At 50.7% G+C, this 18,978-nt stretch overlaps 1 protein-coding gene across 5 annotated transcripts in view; it reads left to right on the top strand.

The window, feature by feature from the left end:
• Tmem266 (transmembrane protein 266) overlaps positions 1-18,978 on the top strand; it is a 111,866-nt gene that overhangs the window by 77,397 nt on the left and 15,491 nt on the right. For all 5 annotated transcript variants that reach the window (XM_075965847.1, XM_075965844.1, XM_075965843.1 and 2 more), the window contains 3 exons: positions 9,367-9,423; positions 10,454-10,592; positions 11,399-11,514. In XM_075965847.1, the coding sequence (XP_075821962.1) occupies positions 9,367-9,423; positions 10,454-10,592; positions 11,399-11,514 (312 nt within the window). The remainder of the gene's footprint in view (positions 1-9,366; positions 9,424-10,453; positions 10,593-11,398; positions 11,515-18,978) is intronic.

Genomic DNA, 18,978 nt, shown 5'->3' with positions numbered 1-18,978 from the left:
ACAACCTCAGGGCAGTCGCTCTTTATAAGCTGTCTACCTTGTTTTTTAAAGACAGGGTCTCTCACTGGCCAGTGGATTACCAGTTAGGCTGGCTGCCCAGTGAACCCCAGGGTCTGCTTGTCTCCACCGCCCCACCAGCACTGAGCTTACAAATACCTTGCCTGGCTCCAGAACTGAATTCAGGTTCTCAAGATTGCATGACAAGCACTTTACTGAGCAAGTCCCTAGCCTATCTATTTATTTTATTTTATGAAAGGGTTTCTCTGTGTAGCCCTGGCATCCTGGAGCTCTACCTGTAGACCAGGCTGGCCTCAAACTCACAGAGATCTGCCTATCTCTGCCTCCTGAGTGCTGCTTTTAAAGGCATGCAATACCACTGTCTGGCTCCATGTCCTTTTTATACATCTTTATTTCAAAAGGAAAAATCCAGTTTTAGCATTATCTTTTCTGAGAACACTTAAGTGTTAGTATCTGTCCAGTAACATCCAACAACTCATGTCACGACAGTCAACCAATAACCATGAGCAAACCATGACATCCATGACAGTCAACCAATAACCACGCGCAAACCATGCCATCCACGACAGTCAACCAATAACCATGAGCAAACCATGCCACCTGCGACAGTCAACCAATAACCATGCTCAAACCATGACATCCACCACAGTCAACCAATAACCACGCGCAAACCATGACATCCACGACAGTCAACCAATAACCATGAGCAAACCATGACATCCACCACAGTCAACCAATAACCACGCGCAAACCATGACATCCATGACAGTCAACCAATAACCATGCTCAAACCATGACATCCACAACAGTCAACCAATAACCATGCTCAAACCATGACATCCACCACAGTCAACCAATAACCACGCGCAAACCATGACATCCATGACAGTCAACCAATAACCATGAGCAAACCATGCCATCCCCAACAGTCAACCAATAACCATGAGCAAACCATGCCACCTGCGACAGTCAACCAATAACCATGCTCAAACCATGCCATCCACCACAGTCAACCAATAACTATGCTCAAACCATGACATCCACCACAGTCAACCAATAACCATGAGCAAACCATGACATCCATGACAGTCAACCAATAACCATGCTCAAACCATGCCATCCACGACAGTCAACCAATAACCACGCGCAAACCATGACATCCACGACAGTCAACCAATAACCATGAGCAAACCATGCCACCTGCGACAGTCAACCAATAACCATGCTCAAACCATGACATCCACCACAGTCAACCAATAACCATGCTCAAACCATGCCATCCACGACAGTCAACCAATAACCACGCGCAAACCATGACATCCATGACAGTCAACCAATAACCATGAGCAAAACATGACATCCATGACAGTCAACCAATAACCACGCGCAAACCATGACATCCATGACAGTCAACCAATAACCACGCGCAAACCATGACATCCATGACAGTCAACCAATAACCATGCTCAAACCATGCCATCCCCGACAGTCAACCAATAACCATGAGCAAACCATGACATCCATGACAGTCAACCAATAACCATGCTCAAACCATGCCACCTGCGACAGTCAACCAATAACCATGCTCAAACCATGCCATCTGCAACAGTCAACCAATAACCACGCACAAACCATGACATCCATGACAGTCAACAATAACCACACGCAATCCATGACATCCATCACAGTCAACCAATAACCATGCTCAAACCATGCCATCCACGACAGTCAACCAATAACCACGCACAAACCATGACATCCATGACAGTCAACCAATAACCACGCGCAATCCATGACATCCATGACAGTCAACCGATAACCATGCTCAAACCATGACATCCATGACAGTCAACCAATAACCATGCGCAAACCATGACATCCATGACAGTCAACCAATAACCATGCACAAACCATGCCATCTGTTTGGCTTGCTAGCTTATAGAAGAACTGGATTCACTTCTGTTTCCTTGGGTATTTCTAATATACCAAAGCATCTTAAAACAAAACATTGGGATGCCTTGCAAGGAGATCAAGACCAGGAACACTAAAACAAAAAAATCGATTCTGGAGCTGAAGAAATGACTCTATGGTTAAGAGCACTGGCTGATCATCCAGAGGGCCCAGGTTCAATTCCCAGCACCCACATGGCAGCTCACAGCTGTCCATGAGTCTGGTTCCAGGAGTTCTGACACCCTCACACAGACATGCCTGCAGACAAAACAGCCATGAACATAAGATAAAAATAAATGATAAAAAATAAAGAAAACAGCTTCTGAATTGGGGAGGAAACTTGTTTATCTGAAATTACTGATTTAATGAGTATTTGAAAGGAGCCAGAGGATTCCTGCTGATCCATTTATTCCATTCACAGAGGCCAGATTTACACATGTGAAATGTTGGCCTGTAGGATACGAGATGATACATCAGGGGTTTTAGCTACAATTGGTATCTTCCGAGAGCTGGTGAGGGAGAGGGTACAGGCTTGGGGAGACCCATGACTTACAACAAGGGGAAGCTGCTGGGGCCCTAGGCAAAGGGGTCATGATGAAACTTTGGGGACATGGTTGGGGTTGGTGGTTGTCAGGACAGGAATTTGCGGAGCAGTTAGGAAAATGATTTAGCTGAGAGGGACTAAGGCCCTGCCTGAGCCAAAAAGGCACAGTCAGAATGCAGAGTTAAAGGAACAGGGGATGGATGGAGAGGGTGGACAGGAAGAGTCTGGGCTCAGGGACAGGAAGTAAAGAGCTCCGAGGGTCTGGCTTAGTCAGTGAGGGAGCAGTGATGTCCCCTTGCTGTTCTCGGACAGGTAGGCAGGAGAGACATCCAGGCTGGAAACAGAGTTTGGGAATTCGGGGAACTGGAGGTGGGTAAAGCCAAGGGTTCAGGGAACTAAAGAGAGGCAACAGCCCTCCCTGGGAGACAATTTTGGTGTAGGCAGAGGACATAGCTGAGAAAAATGTAGCCATGGAAATGGAAGGAAAGTTCAGAGTGGAGCGGGGTAGAAAGGGAAGAAGGGGGTTGTCCTGGAAACAGTGCTAGCACCACAAATGCCCCGGCCTCTAAACAGGCGCCAAACAAAACACTCTCTAGGGCTTTGGCATTAGGCTCACTGGTCATCCCAGGGACCAGGGACTGTTTTTCTTTGGCATCGGGAGCTGGAGACAAGTTGTGGTAGGTTCACTAGAGATGCCTTTGTTTAGCCCTTTCGCCTGGGAAGAGGGGGTGGGGAGTCAGTGGCTCAGTGGACACACGTGGTCCATAAGGGATTATTTAGTTAAAGTTTTAGACTTGAAAATGTTTCTATGCCGAGAGGAAGCTCTGGAACTAGAGCCTTGCTCATTCTCTGTTCAACAAGGTCAGGGCCACTGCTCCATGCACTGGGAGTGCTCCACCAGCATCACTCACTGCTCCATGCACTGGGAGTGCTCCACCAGCATCACTCACTGCTCCATGCACTGGGAGTGCTCCACCAGCATCACTCACTGCTCCATGCACTGGGAGTGCTCCACCAGCATCACTCACTGCTCCATGAACTGTGAGTGCTCCACCAGCATCACTCACTGCTCCATGCACTGGGAGTGCTCCACCAGCATCAGTCACTCACTGCTCCATGCACTGTGAGTGCTCCATCAGCATCAGTCACTCACTGCTCCATGCACTGGGAGTGCTCCACCAGCATCAGTCACCGACTGCTCCATGCACTGTGAGTGCTCCATCAGCATCACTCACTGCTCCATGCACTGTGAGTGCTCCATCAGCATCAGTCACTCACTGCTCCATGCACTGTGAGTGCTCCATCAGCATCAGTTACTGCTCCATGCACTGGGAGTGCTCCATCAGCATCAGTCACTCACTGCTCCATGCACTGGGAGTGCTCCACCAGCATCAGTCACCGACTGCTCCATGCACTGTGAGTGCTCCATCAGCATCAGTCACCGACTGCTCCATGCACTGTGAGTGCTCCATCAGCATCAGTCACTCACTGCTCCATGCACTGGGAGTGCTCCATCAGCGTCAGTCACTGCTCCATGCACTGGGAGTGCTCCATCAGCATCAGTCACTCACTGCTCCATGCACTGGGAGTGCTCCATCAGCGTCAGTCACTGCTCCATGCACTGTGAGTGCTCCATCAGCGTCAGTCACTCCTCCATGCACTGGGAGTGCTCCATCAGCGTCAGTCACTGCTCCATGCACTGGGAGTGCTCCATCAGCGTCAGTCACTGCTCCATGCACTGGGAGTGCTCCATCAGCGTCAGTCACTCACTGCTCCATGCACTGTGAGTGCTCCATCAGCATCAGTAACTCACTGCTCCATGCACTGTGAGTGCTCCACCAGCATCACTCACTGCTCCATGCACTGGGAGTGCTCCATCAGCATCAGTCACTGCTCCATGCACTGGGAGTGCTCCATCAGCGTCAGTCACTCACTGCTCCATGCCCTGGGAGTGCTCCATCAGCATCAGTCACTCACTGCTCCAATCACTGGGAGTGCTCCATCAGCGTCAGTCACTGCTCCATGCACTGGGAGTGCTCCATCAGCATCAGTCACTGCTCCATGCACTGGGAGTGCTCCATCAGCATCAGTCACTCACTGCTCCATGCACTGGGAGTGCTCCATCAGCGTCAGTCACTCACTGCTCCATGCACTGTGAGTGCTCCATCAGCGTCAGTCACTGCTTCATGCACTGGGAGTGCTCCATCAGCGTCAGTCACTGCTCCATGCACTGGGAGTGCTCCATCAGCGTCAGTCACTGCTCCATGCACTGGGAGTGCTCCATCAGCATCAGTCACTGCTTCATGCACTGGGAGTGCTCCATCAGCGTCAGTCACTGCTCCATGCACTGGGAGTGCTCCATCAGCATCAGTAACTCACTGCTCCATGCCCTGGGAGTGCTCCATCAGCATCAGTCACTCACTGCTCCATGCCCTGGGAGTGCTCCATCAGCGTCAGTCACTCACTGCTCCATGCACTGGGAGTGCTCCATCAGCATCAGTCACTCACTGCTCCATGCACTGTGAGTGCTCCATCAGCATCAGTCACTCACTGCTCCATGCCCTGGGAGTGCTCCATCAGCATCAGTCACTCACTGCTCCATGCCCTGGGAGTGCTCCATCAGCGTCAGTCACTCACTGCTCCATGCACTGTGAGTGCTCCATCAGCGTCAGTCACTCACTGCTCCATGCACTGGGAGTGCTCCATCAGCATCACTCACTGCTCCATGCACTGGGAGTGCTCCATCAGCGTCAGTCACTCACTGCTCCATGCACTGTGAGTGCTCCATCAGCGTCAGTCACTGCTCCATGCACTGGGAGTGCTCCATCAGCGTCAGTCACTGCTCCATGCACTGGGAGTGCTCCACCAGCGTCAGTCACTCACTGCTCCATGCACTGGGAGTGCTCCACCAGCGTCAGTCACTCACTGCTCCATGCACTGGGAGTGCTCCATCAGTGTCAGTCACTCACTGCTCCAATCACTGGGAGTGCTCCACCAGCGTCAGTCACTCACTGCTCCAGTCACTGGGAGTGCTCCGTCACCGTCCATCACTGAGGTGGCAGGCATTCAATCACATACCTGCTGCCCCTTGCTTTGCCCTGTAGGCCTTGATCACATTCCTTTAAAATGGGCAAGATTCTGATGCCAGGATGCACCAGCATGAGAGACAATGAGGTCAACTTGCCTGTGAGCTCAGAGCCCCTGCAGGTATCAGCTGCTATGTCTGGTTGGGGCTGCACCCTTTGGACCCTGGGAGGAGGCTGCCTCCTGAGTCACCAGCCCTAGCTCGGGGGATTTAGAGGGAATAAGTTACAGAAAGGGATGTGTTTTTCTTCTCCTTCTCAAAAGATACTTGTCACCTTGCAAACTTTTTATTTTAGGAGTGTGTCTCTGATCCCAAAGAAATAGACTCTGATAGAAGAAAGAAATGACTTAGCATCAGGACAGATAAACTTGTCAGTGAGAGCAAGGCCAAGCAGGCAAAAAGCAAAAGCATCCTTCTCCCTTGCCCTTTTATATGGATTGCTCCCAGAGGTGTGGCCCAGAATTGGGATGGGTCTTCCCACCTCAGATGACTCAATAAAGAGAAATCCCTCCAAGGTACGCCCAGCTGCTTGGGTTTTAGTTAATCCCAGGTGTGGCCAAGTTGACAGCCACCGCACCCACATCCTGTTTTATGGTTGTGTAGTTGGACCTTGATTCAGGGCTTTTCCTCTCACTGCTCAAACTCCAGGGAAAGACTTGTCCAAGATCTGCATCCTCCCAGGGTCATCTCCAGCTCAGGGAGGGATCGAGGTACCGCTTATTTCCAACCCCGTCAGGCTGAAGCACTGCTGGCCACAGCCTAGGGACTGCGGAGTTGCTCCATTCCTTTCAGGAAGCACTGAGCCAGGAGGAGCACCTCTTAAAACTGTGCCCAAAGTTCATATCTATCCTAGCAATCCTAGCAGGTATTCCTTCCTCTATCTGCTACGATCTCCAGACTGTTCAAGGCAAAGAGGGTGATTCTCCAAGGGGAGGGTCTCAAGTCATAAATAGAGGCCCTCCCTTTCCACCACCCCATGAAGTCAACTTTTCTTCCATCCGTATTAATGAGCTGGGCCTAATGGAGAAAAGATGAGGTGGAAAACAGAAGATTTACCGGTCCCCTGAACCTCAGTGCCTGCACCCATCATCTGGAGTAGGTGCTTGGTTTGAAATAAATACCAAATGGATCATCTTTGCGGTGTGACAAGACTCTTCCATACCTTGCTGATCTGAGCCACCTGTTGAAGGCAGCCGGACTGGAAAGGAAGGGACTGACAACCCTTACTCTCCACCCCACCCCCACCGTGGGAAAGAAGCAGACTGGGCTGGGAAATAAATGTCTCTCAGCTTGCTGCTCTGTACTGGAGCTTCCCACTGGAGCTTTGTGGCAGCCCTGTTTATAAGCATAGTCTAGGCCTTGAACCCAGAGTCCAGTACTCTGGGTCTCCCTGGGAGTCCAGAAATCTGGTGTTTTAAACAAAACACCCCAGATGTTGCTGAGGCAGGGTCACTGCACATTGAGAAGCTTATCCTCAGAGATGCAGGGGACAGTGGGTTTTGGGGGTGATGGGGCAGGTCCTTTGGTCCATGTACACTAGTTTTCAGCACAGATATTTGCAGATGGAAGGATGCTGTGGGTGGATGTGGAAGGGATGCCAGCAGGTGGGTTGCTATGGAGCTGGGTTTTCACTCTGGCTTTGACCCCAGCTGGAAGCAGCTGACTTGCCGAAGTGTGTCCCGGCCCCTTCTCCTCACAAAGGTCTTTCATGAGGTTTCTGCTGGCCTATGAAAAATCAAGTCTCCCAGAACTGGAGGTCAGGTTCACAAATGGACCACCAAGGAGGTCAGGCAGGGGGTGGTGCCCAAACTGCTTCACCTGCTTCCCTGGCACCACAGTGGTCTGCAAAGCTAGATGCCCACATCCTTCCCAGGGGACCAGGGCCCCAGGGCCCCAGGAACTGTCTGCTGCCCTCTTCTCCCCTGCCCTCTCTCTCATGCCTGGCCATTCCTTTCTCCATCTCCTTACCCTACATTCTATAGACTCTTCAGCTAATACCAGCCTTCTTTTATTTCAATACAGGGTTTCACTATGTAGCCCTGGTTGGCCTATAACTCACTGTGTAGAGAAGGCTGGCCTCAAATTCTCAGAGGTCCACTTGCCTCAGCTTTCCAAGAGCTGGGATTAAAAGCATGTACCACCACGCTGCAGCCTTGCTTTTGAAGAAGTATAGCAGTTCTTCCTGAGTGAGGCTCCTGAGGACATGGACAATGGATCAGAGGTGGTCAGGGACCGGGAGCATGGCGTCATTGTTGAACGGTGCAGCTCTCATTGTCAGTTGTGTTTGGGTCTGGTGGTAATTGCCACACTTGAGCATATTTAATCTGGCAGATGTGCTCTAAAAAGGGTAAAAAGGTAAACTCCGTGTGCCATGATTTACAGCGGCCCTTAAAGATGAAGAACCGTGTGACAGTAGCCGTCCCATTGATCGTATTCGGCTCAGGCTATTTCCTTTCTCTCGGCCTGGACCTTTTTGCCAGGGAAGGCCCAGAAGTCGAGGGTGGATGTAGCATTCAAAAGAGAGAAGTACCAAGTTTTGAGTCCAGCAGCAATGAGGGAGCAGGCAGGAGAGCATGTGGTGTTTCTACCCAGCCGGAGCGCAGAGATGAAGAAACCTCCAGCTCCAAATAGCAACTTCTTTCCTCAGATGCTTAGGACCTTGGACAGCTTCTTTCGTCGCCCTCTCTCTTGGTTAAAGGACTCACATGTGAGGAGGGCTGGCACGGCACCTAACATCTGGCTCTTATTGGCATGTCCTAGATGGCAGGTGTTGTTCTCATCAGTGTCTGGAGCTGTGACATCTAACCCACCTCCCCAGCAGAAGAAAAAAGTGGTGCCCAGAGGAGGGGTTTCTCAAAGAGCCGTTATTGTGTGCGACTTTAATAAGAGGTCTCAGAACACTCCCCCTCCACCCAGAGCTCTTCCTACCCCTGGACTTAAGGCTGGAAGAACAGGTTTTGTTGAGTAAGGGGTTAAGACAGATGTGTAAGCTTGCAGCTACTGAAGACCCATCAGGCTTCCTTCTCTCTCCTTTTGCCCTCTTCACTGAAGAAGGCACCACCATGCCTACACACCCACATTCTAGGAGAGGGAGAGAGGAAAGTGAGCAGAGGTAAGTCGATTTAAGGGCACAGCCCCAAAAGTATACGTGGCACTTCTCATCATCAGCCATGGATGATGGCCCAAGGAGAGCCAGGAAATGGCATCTTTAGCTGCGTGGCTGTGCTGAAGACTTAGTGCAGGACAGAGAGATATGGAGAGAAGCAACCCCCACCCTTTGCCATGGCGCAGTGACCAGGGAGTAGGAGAAAGTTTGCAGATGTGTACGTGATTTTGTCATGATGGGAGTGTCACGAGACGATGCTGAAGAGGGCTGCAGAGTCTTGGGTATCATTCATTCTAAGGGGTTTGGAGTGTGTTCTGTACGGCCTTTGAGTGTAAGGACTTTGAATGAGTCTGGTGTAAGGGATACCCAGGGGATAACACACAGGTAGGTGGAGGGGCAGAGCCTGAGGACAGAGGGGACCATAAAAGGACCATAAAAGGCAAGGCCACCACTGTACTGGAACTGGGCTCTTGTAGTGGGGCTGGGGAGGGTGTGTAGAACGGGAACCGAATGGAGAATGGGGAAGACCTTAACTTGTTGTTGAGTATGGAGACAACAGAGCTCCAGATCTGGAACCTTCTTAACTGACAGAACAATAATCTCTCTCTCTCTCTCTCTCTCTCTCTCTCTCTCTCTCTCTCTCTCTCTCTCCCCGGTCCTCAGACTGTTCTACGGATTGTTGTGCTGGGGATCTGGGATTACATCGAAAACAAAATAGAGGTATGACCATTTTCTATCCTCAGATCCTAGAAGCTGGGAATGTTTCTCATCTATCCCTAGAGATCTCCCCCAGCATGCATCTGACCACAGGGGTGCCACCTGGGTGGAGTGGGAGGAGGTAGAGGCTGGGAGGGAACAAACTCAGACATTTTCCAACTGAAGAATTTTCTTTAAAACTTCCCTTGAGGTTCACAAAACATACACGGTTTAAGTTAAATCAATTTGAAAAGCCAGAGAGATGTATCTGAAAACAAATAAATCTACTCCAGAATGACCCAGTGGTGGAGCATGGCTCTGAGAAGCGGAGACCTCTCTTCTCAGTCTGGATGTCCACACTGCTTCAGGGAGATAGGGGCTGGGGCATAGGGAGAAGTCCCTACAGTGATGGAGGCCTGGAGGCAGCCAGCGTTTTATGCAATAGACCAAGGCAAGGTCAGGCTTAGGTATCCAGCATTGACTGCATTTTCCTCCCTCTCTTCTATGTCTGTATTTTAAACTGTTTGAGCCCAAACCTGGGAGCCTACACAGAGGGCCTGGCCTCAGAGAGGCCCATACAAGGCTTGTCTGGGGCAAACAGAGAGGAAGCCAGTGTCCAAGGCTTAATCGTGTGGACTATACCCCTCCTCTCCATGTTCTGTCCTCCATGGCTCTGCACTTGTGAGAGGTGACACGTTGGCCCTGACATCTTGCCACCCACAGATAAAGAGACCCCTATGACCCTCAGGCCCTATTCTGTTCATGAGACACTCATCTCAGCCTCTGCCTAGGGTTTAGGACATGGGATGCTGGCCTAAGGTTGTCCAAACTTGGAGCTGGAGGAGGGCTGAGGTCATGAGAAATACAAAGAATGCTTGATCATGTCCTGGAGAAAGAGGGTCCTTCAGAGAGTTAGAGCCGGGCAGCTGGAGATGGGCTGAACTTCTCCAGGCAGACGACCTGGAGAACATGGCCCGCAGCAGCGGCCTTTCTGGCTGCCCTTCAGTCTGCCACACAGCCTGACTGGAGACACTAAAGTATGCCCCTTCCTCAGGTGTTCGACGGGGCTGTGATCATCTTGTCCCTGGCTCCAATGGTGGCATCCACTGTGGCAAACGGACCCAGAAGCCCCTGGGATGCCATCAGCCTCATCATCATGTTCCGAATCTGGCGGGTGAAGAGGGTCATTGATGGTAAGTAACCTGAGAGGGGTTAGCAGGGAGGCTGAGACTGTAGCTTCCAGTTGAGGAAGGAGGACTCAGAGCGCTATGGCGAGTGTGGGGTGGAGGGTATGACCCCTAGAGTGGAGAAAGCCAAGCCTGCCCCACCTCTTCAGCACGGTGTTCTGAAGCTACCCACAGTTATGTGAAAAATCAGGTGTCACACACATGAGTGTCCTGATCCCCCTTCCCATGCAACTATTTTTTGTCTTTTGTTTGTTTGTTTGTTTTTGTTTTGTTTTGTTTGAGACAATCTCACTGTGTAGCCTTGGCTGGTCTGGAACTTGCAATGTAGACCAGGCTGGCCTTGAACTCAGATCCATTTGTCTCTGTCCCCCAGGTTAGTGCTGGGATAAAAGGTGTGCATCACCACACTTGGCTCTGATACACTATGTACTGTGTTCATGCAAGGCCAGCCTTCACATAAGAATGGACCTCAATCCTGAAGAACAGTGTCATTTAATTGGGACATGGTCAAGAGGGTAATGCCTCTGGTGTCATCGCAGGGAAATAAATAAAGACTCAAGGCACTGGACTCCCAAAGATGGTTCTCAGATACAAAGAACAGTGCAGGGAGGCCCACTTGTACAGAGCTACCAGGCTGGGTTGCTTCCTCACCAAAGAGGTGGTATGGCCCCCTCTGTACTTTCTGGATGCCTTGGGCACCTCCTCCACCCCAGCTGCTCTGAAGCAGCTGCTGGCTGAATGCTAGGCGTGCCGTTCCCCAGCCCAAGCCCAGCCGCTGGCCAGGTCTTCACTTGGCTCCCTCTGTCTTCCAGCCTATGTCCTGCCGGTCAAGCTGGAGGTGGAGATGGTTACTCAGCAGTATGAGAAGGCCAAGGCCATCCAAGAGGAGCAGCTGGAGAGGCTGACGCAAATCTGTCAGGAGCAAGGGGTGAGTAACACTTTCAGGTCTACCCGTCTCCGTCCAGGCCTTGCTGAGGAGCCTGTAATGCCAGGAAGCCAGAGCTTAGGGACTGCAGAAGTCCACAGGCCTCACTCAGCTTCCAGCTGTGCCTCAGCCCCAGCCCAGGCTCCATTCACTGCAGAGTTCAATAAATGTGTGTGTAGTGTTTCCTTTGGCTCCTCAGTGACAAAGCCACCCTGCAGACAAGTGTGGAAAGTTGTGGAATGCCACCACAGGTTGATCCTAGGAAATATCCCCACAGGACTGCACGTACAGCATCTTTAAATCAACCCCTTGGGATGTCTGTCCATGAACCAATTCTTTTTCTGTGCTTTGGGAACATGGCCTTTCATTTTCACCAAGTGTTCCTGTGGGACTGGACGAACCACTGTAGATCCAACCCTTAGCACGTTGTCCAGGGGCCCGTTGGACCACAGCAGTCTATATGGGATTCTACTCTGAAAAGACAGCAGTGCAGCCCCTAAGAGGCTGGCTCTCTGGATCTTTCAGAAGGTACCCAGCCTGGCCATCAGGGACCTGCTCTGGGCTACACTTGAGCTGGGTACCAGAAACACCACTTCAGATGGACTATGGACCAGTTCTCTCATTGTGAGAGCTTTGGTGACTGCATTTGGTGACCAAAGCATATGTAGAGGGGTGCTATGCATGTCTCGCAGGGACCCTGTAGACCATGGCAGCGGGAGGATTTGCAGAGGAGCTGGGCTGGACAAAGCCATTTGGGAGGAGAGCAGGGCAGAGGCCCTGGTTACAGCGTGAGAGAGGGAACTAGGCTAAACTGCAATGGCCATGCCCTTTGTGAGCCAGGAAAAACAGTGGAGGGGAGGGCTGGGCTGGATGGGCTCTGGGCTGATTAAGGCATCTGGGAAAAGATAAAGTAGCTCTGTGGGAATGTTAATCTTCCTTGGATCTTTCTGGTTGCTTCTGGGTAGTGGGTGAGAGGGGACAGGTAGGGACAGAAAGCCAGGGAAATAGCAACCCCCTGGGTGAGAGCAGACCTGGGTTTAGGCTGGGAGGCAGCTAGGAGCGTTGCCCAGAAACCAGTTTGCAGAGTGGATCAGAGAGTTCTTGGTCCCCTGCACAGCAGGAAAATACTGCTTCTGTTGGCAGCTTGAGAGGCTCAAAACTGCTGCATCCTAAATGGACAGATGCCCAGCAGGGCACAGCCCTAGCACAAGCCACCATCAGTCACATGGTGCTTCATGGCCAGGAGAAACCCCTAACGGCAAACTCACAGCATATCCTGTGTCCTGTGCCATGCAGGTTCAAGTCACTCCCCACATCTAGGCTCTTTCCTCGGGGGTCCTGGGGAGGGAATTCCCTCAGAGTCGTACAGGAAAGAGCAATAAATAAAGAAGATTCTTGCCAGGTAGTGACATCTGCGAAAGAGATGAACAGAGACGAACTGTTTTAATTTAAAAAGCACCTGAAGCCTGTCATCTTAGTTAAGACTGCAGAGAGGGATAGACAGCCGGGATCCCTGTGGGCTGAGGGAGGGGGAGGAGGTCGCCTGGTGGAGCAGGGCTTGGCTCCTGCAGAGAGAGTAGGAAGCCAGGCCACTTCCCTCCAAAGCCTGAGCCCGCTCCCCAGAGGCCAGAGACAGCACAGCATTGCAGGATGAGCCAAAGCTTGGGACAGCCACACAACAGTGACCCCCCAAAGAGAAGTGTCAGCTGAGGATCTTAGGGCAGCGTGTGGGGTGATCGGGAATGGCCAAGGGACAGACTTGAATCCAAGCCAGCCCTGTTGCTTAGTGGCTCTGTGGCTTTGAATGCGGATAGAACTTTGGTTTTATTAATCTGAAAAATGGAGGTAGTAATAAAACCCCAAAGGGTGGTTATGAGATTTAAATACCGAATAACGGGCTAACTCAAGCTGCTGGCTCACTCCTGCATACACTTGCTTTAGTAATAAGTCTGAGTGGTAAATTGCCCACGGGCACCCCCCTCGTAGATCCAGGTACAGATATAGATGTCCTACCTATAATGCTGTTCTTCCTCAGCCCACCTTGTTCGGACCTATTCCTTATCCCATGTTTTCTTTTGGGGCTCAGTGAAAGCATTGCTCAGAGCTGGTGGTGCATGCCCGAGGCACCCAGAGGCAGGAAGACTGAGAACTCAAAGTCAGCTTGGTCTAAGTAGTGAGTTCTCAGCCTGTGCTACATAATGAGACCATGTCTAAAACAAGCAAACAAACAAAAACAAAAACAAGAGAATATTGCTCCTGTCAGGCAGGGGCAGCCTGATCCACACTGACTGAATCCCACCCCCCTTGCAGGCATTGGCCCAGACTCCTCAGTCATCTAGAGTGTTCCCAGGATCTCCAGCCTGCCGTCCACCTATCCCTGCCCCAGACCATCACCAGATCATCATCATTCTAGTCGCACACGCACCGACCACATGAGAACTCAGAGATTCTCTGCTTTCCTCATTCCCACAATCCCTTCTGACCACTTGACACCTTCTCATTCCTCAGAGCTTGTGAGGAAATGGGACCCAGAGGACCCGGCTAGGGATGGCACACGGTAGTCCATTCTTGTCTCTGAACCCTGACCAGCTCCTTGCAGTCCATGACTGCAACTGTGGGGTGCACTGATCCCACAACCCTCAGCTGTGAGGGCCTCTACTTAGTGATTTCTTTTCCCCTGACGGGACTACAGCCAGAGGTCTAATCCCTGTGATGCACACAGATCCCAGAGGAAGAAGCTGGTGGCTGTCTGGGGAGGCAATGTGGACCTTTTCTCCCTCTTTCTCTCTTGGTCCTGGCCATTTCAAATATCAAAGGCACGTTAGATTAGCGGTTCCGTTCATGTGGCATCATATTCTTCTGAGCCACTGGACAAGCTGCTTCTGAGATTCCATGCTCGTGGATGCCCAGGCATGGCATCTCTTGCTGTAATTCTGAAACACACCACACAACCCCATCTGCTCTGCCCTTTGCCCTTCGGGTCTTGCAACAGCTTTTGGCCCTCATAGTACAGTCTGGGCTGGCATCCTTGGGGAGTTAGTGTTTGTCCTCTGTTCCGTGGGACTAAGAAGGAGGTGGATTCTCCTTACCCAGCTACACTGGCCTTGAGATTTGGGAGAGATACTGAGGGTCTGGGATCACTGTAGGGTGACTTGGGGCCAAGCCTCTAAGGAGCCCTGTGGTACCCATGTGCCCCTTAGTGCAGCCTCGACCCTGGACAAGCATCAGTTCCCCAAAGAGGCATCCAATGGATGGCAGACTTCAGGGTGCCAAAAGAATGCTTACAGGAATTGCCAGCAAGCTGGTTCCTCCCTTTGCTCCTCCAGCTACTGGTTGTTTCCCCTCCAATCCCTGCGCGCCAGCTTCTATATGGAAAGATGGAGGCAACAAAGTTGTTACTGCACAGGCGCTACGAGAGGCAGTTTAGTTGAATGACCCCTATGGAGGTTCTCAATGTATGAGACAGTACGAACACTCATGAATGGGCTTCCACCAGAATGTTCATTATTTACAAATGCACTGTCAAATACATGGTGTCTTTCAACTCCTGTGGTCAAGATCAGCAGGCTAAGTTTTATTAACCTCTCTACAGATGGGAAGACTGTCCCTTACCTGAGTGTAGTGTCCTATGAAATAGAGCCCAGGCTTCTGGGTCATTTCCCTATACTGAATAGGGTGTCCACACAAGGCGTGGCTAGTAATAGTGGGTACTCCTAGCTGCTGCATCAGTTGGGGCAGGAAGATGCTAGCATGTTTGTCACGAATGCTTGAGACCCTACCTGCGTTCAGATCTCCAGCGCTTACATGAAAAGCTGTATTTGTGGCACATATCTGTAACCCCAGTACTGGAGACAGGAGGATGCCTAGCTGAAACCCTGAGCTCCAGTTTTAGTGAGAGACCCTTTTAGTATCAAAAGGTAAAGTAGACGGCGATCGAAGAAGACATCCAAATGTTGACTCCTGGCTTCCCCATACACTGCACATATGTGCACCTATGACACCCATGTACACATGTGTATGCTTATACAGACACACAGAGAACTCTTGAGACTTAACCTGTGAGGAGTGTGATTGTCTTTCTTATTGCCAGGGTGGGTTGCAGTGGACAGAGCATGGGGAACTATATGTTCCACTGTCACTCTGGTCCCAGGCTCCTTCCATTGTGTGGCTCCTCTGGGTCTTCCCCACCCAGCAGTATGGAAGAAAGGAGAATGGAGAACAGGTGACAAGTCTTTATTTGCCAGGTCTGAATATGGTGGCATTTCTTCTGCCCTTATTTTATTGCAGATCTTACAAAACTCAAAGATACTAGATGCTGATGATAGTCACCTGTGTGCCCCAAAAGAGAAAAAAGTCACTACACTATCATTTAACCCATAAAGTGAGTTTTATGGGCTCATAACCCTCCTGCATCATGGGAGGCACAGTCCCAACTCACCAAAATCCTCCCTGAAAGAGATTGTCTCCCTGATCGGTTTCCCCAAGAAAAAAAGATGAGAATTTCCACACAAGTTCTACACATGTCTAAGGCAAAAAAGGCAGAGGAATACAACACCCCATGTGCTCACATGCCAGAGCTCGGGAAGGTTTGTGGGTGCAGAGGGCTGGGTGTGCGGGCTTGTGGGTGTGAAGGGCTGGGTGTGCGGGCTTGTGGGTGCAGAGGGCAGGGTGTGCAGGCTTGTGGGTGTGAAGGGCTGGGTGTGCGGGCTTGTGGGTGCAGAGGGCTGGGTGTGCGGGCTTGTGGGTGTGAAGGGCTAGGCATCAACCAAGGCCATCATCCTGGCCTCTTTCTGCACCTGGTTCTGAGAACTCCAAACAAAGCTCACAGCTCTGCACAAACCACTCACCTTTGAGGCTGTGCCCAGAGCTGAGAGAATGGGCCAGAGGACAGGATAACAGGAAACATGTTCTATACTGCTTCAACAGTGGCTCCTTCTAAAGAGCTCCTTCCTTCCCTGCAGAAGTCTTCAGCCCTCACCTTTTTGGCACAATAGGCTCCGTTACCTGGACTTTTCAAATTTTCCACTGGGGGAAGTCGAGTTATTATTATTTTTTTAACATGGGAAGTGGTTTGTAAAACAGCCGATAGCTTTAGTGACAAGCCTATTTAGTTGATAAAATTAGCCATCAGAGAAATAACATATGTTATCCTTTTACGATAATTTAAATTTATGGCCATCTACCAGTCATCTCCACAGTGGATGGAAAGGGGCCAAGGTCGATTTCAGCCTCACCCTGCTCCTAAATCATTAGTTTGCAAGCGTCTCCCGATTTTTATTGTTACTAACAATGGTGAAACTAATGGAGATAAACATTGGAAGCCTTCCCAGCGGCAGATGGCTTTGAAGGCAGGGCAGCCTGTGCAGACAGCACTGACAGAGCGGAGCCAAATTATTGCTATTGCATTAGATGCCATCGAGATGCTGGCCAAAGTGTGCATTGATCAGGCTGCAGCCTATGTCAATTGGACTCCGTGGCCAGTCCATTAAAGGCAGAGAAGGCTGGGTGTGGCCACCGTGGAGGGCCTGGTTCACTCGAGTAATGCACACTTCGGGGCTCTCGTGGATCCCTGCTGACCAGGTTGGGTTATCTGATTAGAAATACCTACCTGATAGTGTGCAGTGGGTGGGGCCATGACTGTGCTTTAATTTTCCCCTAGCCTAGGGATGGGCTTTTGCATAATGTTTGCTAGTGGAAGAGTTGCTTCATTTTGTCATTGGAGGCACTAAATGCCTACCTTGCTCAGAGACCCAGCTCTTGTGAGCTCTGGAGATCCTGGGGGGTAGGTATTTCTTCTGACTGCATGGGTCTACAAGTTGGGGGCTGCGTCAGTCATGCTTATGTGGCCTAGAAGTTTCTTTTTTTTCTCTCATTTTTTTCTTGAATAGATCCAGCTGATGGCTATCTTTAGTTTACGAAGCTTGGGGCCAGGTTTCCTTTTCTTTCTTGTGAGTTAGTGAACATATGAACATGGGCCCTGCTGCTGAGCCACACTCCCAGATGTACGATTTATTGCTTCTGCCCCATCTTTCATTCGTCTCCTCTGGGGCTCCCACTGGGTTGCACATCTTTCAGATTCTATTCTCCTATTGGCTCTCCCTCTCCTCCACTGGTAAGTGTGGGTACTTTCGTAGACCTATCACCCATCTTGAAGCTCAAGAACTGTCTTTCTCCTTGCCCAGTCTCTGTAACACTACCTGAGTGTTCCTTCAGATCCTATAATCATAAAATGTGGTTTGAGTCTCATTCCCCACTGGAAGGTAATTAAAGGACTACATAGCCCAGGCTGGTCTTGAACCTGCAGTTCTCTTGCCCCACCTAGTTCTTCAGGTGTTACAATTCGGGGTCACTGTCCCTGGCTCGTTTTCGTTCACGAATCATCACTTCAGATTGTTACGTGTTAGCCTGGCTACTCACCCATCTGCCTCTGTTAACTGCTTTCGCTTCTATAAGCGATGGCTCGTCTTTGCTCCTTCGCATGGGTAGTCAGCCTCGCTATGTGCTACACACTGTTGTGTGTGAGGGCTCACTATGTGCTACACACTGTTGTGTGTGAGGGCTCACTATGTGCTACACACTGTTGTGTGTGAGGGCTCACTATGTGCTACACACTGTTGTGTGTGTCAGCCTCACTATGTGCTACACACTGTTGTGTGTGAGGGCTCACTGTGTGCTACACACTGTTGTGTGTGAGGGCTCACTGTGTGCTACACACTGTTGTGTGTGAGGGCTCACTATGCGCTACACACTGTTGTGTGTGAGGGCTCACTATGTGCTACACACTGTTGTGTGTGAGGGCTCACTATGTGCTACACACTGTTGTGTGTGAGGGCTCACTGTGTGCTACACACTGTTGTGTGTGTCAGCCTCACTATGTGCTACACACTGTTGTGTGTGAGGGCTCACTATGTGCTACACACTGTTGTGTGTGAGGGCTCACTATGTGCTACACACTGTTGTGTGTGAGGGCTCACTGTGTGCTACACACTGTTGTGTGTGAGGGCTCACTGTGTGCTACACACTGTTGTGTGTGAGGGCTCACTATGTGCTACACACTGTTGTGTGTGAGGGCTCACTATGTGCTACACACTGTTGTGTGTGTCAGCCTCACTATGTGCTACACACTGTTGTGTGTGAGGGCTCACTGTGTGCTACACACTGTTGTGTGTGAGGGCTCACTATGTGCTACACACTGTTGTGTGTGAGGGCTCACTATGTGCTACACACTGTTGTGTGTGAGGGCTCACTGTGTGCTACACACTGTTGTGTGTCAGCCTCGCTATGTGCTACACACTGTTGTGTGTGAGGGCTCACTATGTGCTACACACTGTTGTGTGTGAGGGCTCACTGTGTGCTACACACTGTTGTGTGTGAGGGCTCACTGTGTGCTACACACTGTTGTGTGTCAGCCTCGCTATGTGCTACACACTGTTGTGTGTGAGGGCTCACTGTGTGCTACACACTGTT

This window comes from Microtus pennsylvanicus, chromosome 3 (assembly GCF_037038515.1).
Source record: "Microtus pennsylvanicus isolate mMicPen1 chromosome 3, mMicPen1.hap1, whole genome shotgun sequence".
Lineage (NCBI taxonomy): Eukaryota > Metazoa > Chordata > Mammalia > Rodentia > Cricetidae > Microtus > Microtus pennsylvanicus.
The sequence above is the reverse complement of the archived record's forward strand: the minus strand, read 5'-3'. Positions and strand labels throughout refer to the sequence as shown.